This window comes from Pleuronectes platessa, chromosome 9 (genome assembly GCF_947347685.1).
Source record: "Pleuronectes platessa chromosome 9, fPlePla1.1, whole genome shotgun sequence".
NCBI classification, from domain to species: domain Eukaryota; kingdom Metazoa; phylum Chordata; class Actinopteri; order Pleuronectiformes; family Pleuronectidae; genus Pleuronectes; species Pleuronectes platessa.
Genome location: NC_070634.1, coordinates 20270949 through 20280260, shown reverse-complemented (window position 1 = coordinate 20280260; position 9312 = coordinate 20270949). Strand labels below are relative to the sequence as shown.

Sequence of the window (9312 nt, the reverse complement as noted above, 5' to 3'; positions counted from 1 at the left end):
TATAAAACTATAGTTTATTGCAATCTACTGTAGCTAACTGCAGGGCACCAAGTTCATTTTGAAAGAGGAACATTTTAGAGGAGCATCAAAGCAGCAAGTTGTTGTTCAGGTGGACTGTCTGTTTAAATGTAAAATAAATTAATTCTGGTGTATAATGTTGTTAGCCATCAACTTACCACTAAATTATAAATGTTGCCCTACTGCTCATTTTTTGACTGTATTAAGGCTTTTGAAAATAAATCCAACGATTTTGAAAATATTGTTGTAATATTACCAGTAAACAGTTGTGATTTTAAGAGAAGAAAGTCGTTCCTGAGAAGAAATTCATGAACAAAAATACAGTTATAACGTCATATGACAAAGTCATATTAAAGAATCAAGGGGAAAGAGAACAAACATTTCTTGATATAACCAGTTATTGAAACCAGAGCTTGTGATGTTACGACTTTATTCTCGAAATATTATGATTTTTTTTTCATAATCTTGTTCTCATAATTTCACAACTTCATTTTCCTCCTAACTTGATCGCTTTTATTGTGAAATGACGACTTAATTATCGTAATATTTTGATCGGGAGGGCGGGGCTGTCAGGCTGCAGGTGGTCGCGAGTCGTGTCGTCACGTTTCAAGCCCCTCCCTCTCCTGAATTACGAGGACCGGCGGGTGACGTCAGGGTGGTCGCTCCGCGCATCAAACTGACCGGACGGACCGAGACACAGAGACACAGAGAGCTGAAGCCGGAGCTTGAGACAGGTAAGCAGAGAACTTCACTGTCTGACGTCTCTTGTGCTTCAGAGACTTTTATCATCTCACCTGGGACGAGGTGAAACACTGAGCGTCCATCGTGACGGCAGGTGGCTCGGTGCCATTAGGGGACTTCTCCAGCTCGCTGCTTAGCTCACGGTCAATTCCGGCGCGTCCATGTAGTTGAACTCGGCTGCTGCCCAAGAGTCTCATTTACAGAACAGTGCGTGGGATTCATACTAAAAGTAACACCTGAACGCAATTTTCACTTTACAAATCACAGTCCACCTGGAAACGTACGAATGCTTCCAGGTGGACGAACCGACTTCAGAGGAAGCGACACTTTCTGACACTGACATGAGGTGTTTGCTCGTGAGGTGGAGGTGAGGAGCGACTTCATGGGACAGCAGGGATTTCACGAATAGAGAAAACACACTGATACTCTGCTGCTGCTGCTGCTGCGGATAACACACTGTGTGAGAGTGTGATAGAAAGAACGGAGCCTGAAATTAAAAAAAGATAAAAAAAGATCACAGATCAAATGAATCTGTATCAGCTGATCAGACATCGCTGAACCCTCCATTGTTCCTCATCCTTCCATCCGCGTGCACACATCACGCAGAATCACGCACCAGTGTGACGACAGTATTTATTTATTTAGAGCACCGGACCGATTCCCTCACGTCAGCGGATCCTCACCTCCACTCCGGGATATTATTTAGAAAGTTTCTTCATTACTTGTAAGTGATATCCTGTGCGCGCTGGGTTCTCTGTGCGCCTGATGGCACAGTCACGTTCACTGCAGCGATGTGATGATACACGCACAGTGTTAGAAGATATTAATAAAACCTATTAATGACCCGGCTCTGTAACTCCGCTGTTAAATTGAATATGAACGCAATTTTCTGTAAGTTGTTTTGTATTTTTGTTTTTATTAAAAGGTTCGTGTGGAACAGATGGGTCGCGCGAGCACAACCTATCTGTTTTAATGTAAATGATGAAGTGGACCAATAATCTTTTTCAGTTCACCACCTCACTTCTGCGTCGCCACTCGCCCGTCTCTAGAACGTTCGTATACGCACGGGTCAAGGCCAATGTATGCTTCTGCGTTTTGACGGACACGGACAGATAGGACCGCCCTCTCCAACGTGGAACGCCCTCTCCGTGCCTCTCCGAGGCTCCTCGGAGAGCTTTTCGTGCCGCGCTCATTTTTCTAACTATACGTCGAAATGACGGACAGCCCACGGATAGCACTTGGCTGTGATTGGTCCGCTAACGCCAGCATTTCGGAATGGAAACTTCCTGTTCCATTCCCTACATCACAATAAACCAAAATCACAACTACGACTCTATGATTAATGTGACAAGTGTGTCCGACTGACGGTGGCTGGTTAGAGCACTTACAGCATGTGTGTACGGTCACATACGGTTATAACGAACTTTGATAACGGGGGTAGCGGGCTAGCCACCATGCTAACTGCGGTGGGAACAGCGCAAAAACCCGCTGACTTTAATCCCACGGCTGTCATGACACTGTTTCTCAAACACCGTCAGGTTAGAAGCAAACACTTGGTAGTAGTTAGTATCGGCTGTCCGTGCTGACTGTGTGTGGAAGCTGGGGGGAGCTAGCTGCCTCCGTGTAGCTTCAAGCTGTTGCAGCTGTTGAATTAGCAACGCGTTTGGAAACAAGACCGGGGAACCGCTGCGCTAAGACACGATAACAAAAGCATTTTGACCCGCTGGGTGTCACTTTATTCAGCAAAAACTGTCGCGTCATCAACATCCTGTTTCTGTTACCATCGTTCCCTGTGTGTGAGGAGCCGGGAGGACGTAAATAAACCAGCGTGGACTTCTTCTATATACCTCATGAGGTAGGCTTGTCTATGCTCGAATTCAGTGGCGCCATCTACTGATCTGGCGGTGAATTGTTTTCACAACAAAAAGGCTCGTAGAACTATAAATCAAAAAGGGTCCGTCCGATCCGTCCGTCCGTCATTCCGAAACGGACTCGGAGAAGCATACTGAGGCCTTCAGAGTCTGCGTGGAAATATGCAATAATCCAAAGGTTGGTTTGTACCGTGCTTGAGTCTCCTGTGTCCTCAACACTCCTGCTGACCTGCTCTCACTCTCACAAATAAACACCAACACTCAACTTCTTAGGTCCAGGGGTCTCATTTGTAACCGTTGCGTACGCACAAATCGGGGCCTGAAACGTGTGTACGCAACTTCTCACGCAGACGTTGGGATTTATAAAAAATCCCGTAGCCGGGGTAAAGTGGGACACAAGACCACTTTTTTAAAAACAATCATATTTTCACTGCCCTTTGTCCTGAAGACATTCTGATCATTTCCATTGCTAGAAAACATCCTGAATTAATGGGAAATGTGTAAATGTTACTGATATATCATTTTAGCTCGCCTAGAGGGGAGCAAATGTAAAAAATGTCCCACATTACCCCGCTCTCCCCTAAGTCATAAGGTGCTAAGTCATAATTATGAGAGGCTAAGGGGTAATTTTGAGATAGTAAATAATAATTATAATACTCACAGGGAGAGCGTGGTTTAGGGGATAGAGCGGGTGCTCTAGCCTGGATGCCAGACGAATTTAGCCCCGCCCACAACAATTTGGTCGGGCAGTTCGGTCTGGAGTCGCTCCATTGGGAAAAAATTATGGCCTGACCGGGCCAACCAGATTGTCAGGGCGGGCTTTATACGATGATTGACAGATGATCAACGGTAACGTAATCAACCACGTCATCACAGTGCCCCTGGGTTCGATTCGTTTTCAACAAACATGCCAGCCGCTGGCGAGCTGAGATGTGTAGATGCTGCCATTGAGTCTGTTTTAGAAGACATCGACAGCGCATTCAGTTTGAAAGAGGAACACAGAACGTGGAGGCTGCGCCAAAGCACCGCGCTAATCCCTATCGCCCCGGCGCTTTGCTGTTCACAACGGACACTGAAGCGACGCTGAACCGCCGGGCAGCGCTAATAATATCACCCGTTGATCCAGTAGATCGCTGCACGGCTTTGTGCCAGTCACACCGGAGGCTGAAGCATCGCGCTGCGTCAAGGCTGCCTCGCGGTGCTTCAGCCTCCGGTGTGACCGGCACAAAGTTTTAACATGGGAGTGGATGGGAGCCAGCTGTTATTTAAGGCTTGGCGCTGCGCTGAAGCGTCCGGTGTGAACCCGGCGCTAGTAAATAACTCACAATGCGTTGCTTAGCATACGTCACATACTACGTTGCTCTGATTGGTTGTAGGTCTATCCAATTGAGCGAAGAGGAATTTTACTTCCTGGTCAGTTGAAACACGCCCCATCATTTTTTCCCAATGGAGCGACTCCAGACCGAACTGCCCGACCAAAATGTTGTGGGCGGGGCTAAGTTCGTCTGGCATCCAGGCTACGGGTGCTCTGCAACAAGAAGGTTGCTGGTCCGAATCCCACTCTATCCCATCTGCACGCCTAAGTGTTCTTGGCAAGATACTGAACCCTTAAATGGCCCTTCACAAATGCTGAGTGTTCTAAAAATGTAAGTCGCTTTGGATAAAAGCGTCAGCTAAATGACAGTAATGTAATGTAATAACATGCTTAGTGATAATTTCAATAATTATGAGATACTTTGTTCCACATACAGACGAGCCGATAGAGAAGTTCAAACATCTTTTTTTAAAACGTAAATGTTTGACATAATTTACTGCGAAGGCCAGAAGAAATCATTGACATCAGTTTAACACTCGTGAAACAATCTTGCTCAGTTTATTTACAGACACCAGAGTCAACAGAGGTCCGCCTAAGGTGGGGTAGGTAACCCCACCTAGGTCGTTGCCAACTCGACAGGATACAAAGAAACTGGGATTATTAGAGTAAAGTCCTTTTATCAAAGCACTTTTTCTGTCAGACATCGTTCACACAACAGCACAGGCGTCAGGGGCCATCAAGGGTTAGGTGTCCTGCCCAAGAATATGCAGACTAGAAGAGCCTGGGATTGAACCACCAGTCTTCTAGTTAGTGGACGACTCGCTCCCTAACATCCGTCTTTCTTCTTTGCCTAACCCCATAGGGTTTTAGCCAACAGTTATCATCAGCTCTATGTTGTAAGTCTGTGGTCCTCGCTCTGCTTTCTCAGAACTGGTTTCACATCTGTTCAGAACAGTTCAGTTTTCCTCTGCTCTGTTCCTCTCTGGTTTTGTTCCTGTTGGTTATCCAGTCTTTAACATGTTAAGATTTTCTAAGTAAGTCTACTTATTTTGATTGCATATTTTTTTTATTTTTCCGATGTCTTCATTTGAGTTATATAGTCACACATCAAGAACTCTGGTCAGTTTTAAGTGAAGGAATAATTGCAATTTGTTTTGTTAATTATTTTTGCTCAGGGTGAATTTGTAACCTCCTATATTTATATGTGTGTTTTTCTTTGTGAAACTTGAGAACCATTTTGAGTAAAGACCTTACAGAGTGAAGACACGTTGGCAAAGTGTGTGTGTATTATACATAATCAATCACCACATGTGATATTAAGGCTTCTGACAGCTCAACATGTAGTCTTCTACAGTGGTATCATGACATAAATACACTAGAGCTGCTCGCAGCTTACTGACTTGGCTGTGGTTGATTTTTTTCAAACTTTCAGTTGTGGGTTTCTCTGCATGAGTTCTTCACACTGAGTGACAGTTATGTTGGCTGGTTCTTTTTTCACTAAACTCATATTTTAGTTTTACTGACTTAATGTCTGACATCACCTGTGTAACTTAATTCACACATGACAGCGAGGAGACATTACATCATTTGATTTGTTGCCATCCCCCAGCCCATGTAAAAATACAGTATGTGGATTCTACAAACCACCTCATGTCGGCTCAGAAGCTCAGTCTGCTCCCTCCTGTTTGCCTTGGCTTGCTCCTCACAGCAGTGATATTCAAAATGTTGTCTCATTTGTCCTGCTCAGAACCAGACTGACAACCTCAGTAACCAGCTGGTTAACATTGACGAGATATTAAGAGTGGGATGATGGTCAACTGTAAATTAACTATTAAAATGGAACACATTCAATTAAAATATGTGTATTTTCACTTTTTGTCCATTCTTTAACTGTGTCAGAAATTGTTTCATTAATTTCAAGTGCGAAAAAATGTGTTGATAAGAAATCATTTTTTTCTCTGCAGAGATTTGAAGATGGGAAAAATCTGCACCAAATCATTGTTGCTGGGGGTTTTTCTTGGTCTGTTCCTCCTCTATCTCAGTAAAGATTTTGCTGCCAAAAGAGCCATTTGGATCCCCAACACTGTGAGAGAGGGGAGCAGTGAAATAAAAAGATCCACCACGAACATCTCCTACGTATACTCCTTCCCGAAATGCCAACAAAACACTTCCGCTGCCAAAGTGAAAGGCTTCAGCTCTCTTCCTCTTCATATTCAAGACTTTCTCTACCATAAACACTGTCGACATTTTCCCATGCTGCTGGACGTTCCTGACAAATGCGGAGGAGCTGATGAATCTGCACAGGTCTTTCTTCTCCTGGTCATTAAAAGCATCCCTGATAACTTTGAACGCAGAGAGGTACTGCGCAAAACCTGGGCTACTGAGAGGCTGCACAATGGTGTGCAGATCCGGAGGATCTTCATCTCAGGAATGACGGGTTCTGGTTTTGAAAGAGAGAGACAGAACAGACTTCTTGAACTGGAACAAAATGAGTACAATGACATTCTTCAATGGGACTTTAGAGACACGTTCTACAACCTCACCTTAAAGCAGGTACTCTTCCTAGAATGGATGGAAAGAAATTGTCCGAAAGCTCGCTTCTTGCTAAATGGTGATGATGACGTTTTTGCCAACACAGACAACATGGTTGAGTATCTCCAAGGCCTCAGGGACAATGATGGAAGCAAGCACCTCTTTACCGGACATGTGCTTAAGAAATCGGGGCCCATTAGATCACCAGGGAGCAAGTACTATGTCCCAGTACAAGTGCAGGAGTCAAATTCTTATCCCCTTTATTGTGGTGGTGGAGGCTTCCTCCTGTCGGGCTATTCAGCTATGGTCATATACAACATGTCCAGGTCCATCCCTTTTATTCCTATTGATGATGTTTACATGGGGATGTGTATGGCCAAAGCAGGATTAGGTCCAGTTTACCATATGGGTGTAAGGACATTAGGAATGTACATTCCCTCGCATAAACTAGATGAATTTGATCCCTGCTATTATAAAGAGATTTTACTGGTGCACAGATTCCTTCCAGCAGGCATCTATCTTATGTGGCAAAGAATAAATGACCCCAATCTAAAATGTGAATCAGGGAAGAAATCTTTTTGGTAGCATTAAGCTCACTGGTAGTGTCAATACCCTGCGATCAATTGACAGCAGCTCTATGACACAGCCTCTAATGTGACTGGTAGAGGTTTAACCTAAACCAGACAACAACAAAAAACAATTCCATACCCTGACAGTGACACAGAGTACTTATGTTTGCAACATTAATTATAGACCTACAGTACACTGCTATGCAAGTGTATGGCCTTTTTAACAATGTTGTTATTGTGTTATTTTTTTGCATAAACAGGTTTTCGTTGGCTCGCTTATGCACTTCAGCAGAGAGAGAGAGAGTTTTAATTACTGATCTTTTTTCACAGAACATAAAACTTGTTTGAGGCACCACATCTTCTCAAAATCTTCTACATTACTTGTCAAAATAAAAAAAGGAAAATCAGTTTTCAGTCTTGCTTTTAACATGCGTCTAAAGATGCATGTTACGTCTACATTGAATGAGTTTTCAAGCTTGTTTAGCCGGCAAATATAGATTACCATCTTAGTTTGCCGCAAAACAAGAGTTGACATTTTATTGTATTTGTACTGTTGTACGCAGTCGGCAAAAATCAATGACAAAAATAGTCGCAGACTAATTTAATCGTCGATGATTCGTTGATTACGTCATAGCGTGTGTTTTTCGTGCAGTGCAGCTGAACTACATGTCGATTTACCGGAGGTGCTGATGGAAGTAGCTGAGGAGTGAGCCATCTCACTCCCTTTCTATCTCTGAAAGTCACGCGCATGTTCAATATTGAAAAAAACATGGACCAATGGCGATGTACGTTGCATTACCATCGCATACCAGAAAGTCAAAAGTAGTATTGGAGAACTTCACACTTAACATAGCCCAAAAAAAAACTACCTGCAATATTTGTTGGGCGGACCTGCTCTCCATGGAAGCAGGACACGGGCATTTGAAGAGGAGGCCCGTTTGACATCGTAACGTAGACGATGCGGACTCGCCTCTGTAAGATAGCCTGTTATTTAGCTTGCTTTATAAACGTATACCTGTGCGCAGGATTCTAGAATCCATTTAAAAAATATGGTGTTTAAAAGCGTAATGTTATCCTATAGCCTAGGGGTGTCCAAACTATGGCCTGCGGGCCAACTGCGGCCCGCCATCCATTTTTAATTTGACCAGTATCAAAGTCTAAAAATATAATATATACCCCAAAAAAATTGTAGCACTTAGATGGCCCTTACTTATAGCACTTTGTTTTGCTTTATTTTTGAATAAATTGTACTTTCTTGATTTTTGTTGTTCTGGGTTTGTACCCCCGGGGTTGCATGCACTTATTGTAAGTCGCTTTGGATAAAAAAGTCAGCTAAATGAAATGTAATGTAACGCTGCCACGCCGCCACGCCCCCTGCCCAGAGCAACACGGTTGAGTCGCTCAGGGCAGGGGGGCATGGCGGCGTGAGTGGCCCAGTCCTTCGTATCCTTTGCTGCATGTGGCCCTCGGGACAAAAGGTTTGGACACCCCTGATATAGCCTGAGACTGTAGTTTTGTTTGTTGATGTTTCTATTGCTGAAACGTTTCATGTCGTTTTGTTAACAGAAAAAATGGATACTTGATTTTTAATTTATTTTTAGTAGCAGCACTTGGCCTGTTCTTGGTTCACAGGAAAAAGGGAATCTTGAATTAGATTTTTTTTTTTACATTAGCACTTTGCCTTTCCTTGGTTTTAAATGGACAAAAACTAGATTTTTCTTTGCGTTTGTATCAATAGTAAACTAATATGCAGCAAAGTTTATTAAAATACATTTTTGAATGACGTTTTGATCTTTATTGTCTTTGTTTTCAGTCATCACATGCCGCGAACAACCTCAAGCTAAATTTAAAAGCTGTTGGCTAAATAAGAGCAATTGAGAATTTGTGTGATTCATAATCTGATAAGTCGATTAATCGTTTCAATAATCAATAGATTAATCGACTATCAGAATAGTCATTAATCAAGCCCTACTGTTGTTCTTGTACCCCAGGATGAACATTTTATCTGAGGAAACTTCATCAAACAAAGCAAACAAGTTAGTCAGAAACAGAAACAGTGAGGAGAGCCGACCAAACTCCAGAAAACGGTGAAAAACTGTCTCCCGCTGTGGACAGAAGGGACAAGTAGCGGCATCGTCAGAATTAATAACAGAAACAAAAAGCGTTTACAGCAACAGCTCCGTGTAGAACCCTCCACTGTAAGTCAACCCCCCTCTTTGTCAACGGTGGTTCGGTGGTTTGTATAGTGCTCTCCACTCAGGCCTCT

General features: G+C 43.3%; 1 protein-coding gene across 1 annotated transcript; it reads left to right on the top strand.

Annotated features, from left to right (window-relative positions):
• The first annotated feature begins 617 nt into the window (after nucleotides 1–617).
• Nucleotides 618–8830, top strand: LOC128447732 (N-acetyllactosaminide beta-1,3-N-acetylglucosaminyltransferase 3). The gene is made up of 2 exons (XM_053430035.1): nucleotides 618–752; nucleotides 5910–8830. Exon 2 carries the CDS (start codon nucleotides 5920–5922, stop codon nucleotides 7060–7062), a length of 1143 nt encoding a protein of 380 aa, XP_053286010.1. The 5' UTR covers nucleotides 618–752; nucleotides 5910–5919; the 3' UTR covers nucleotides 7063–8830.
• Nucleotides 8831–9312: the final 482 nt, after the last annotated feature.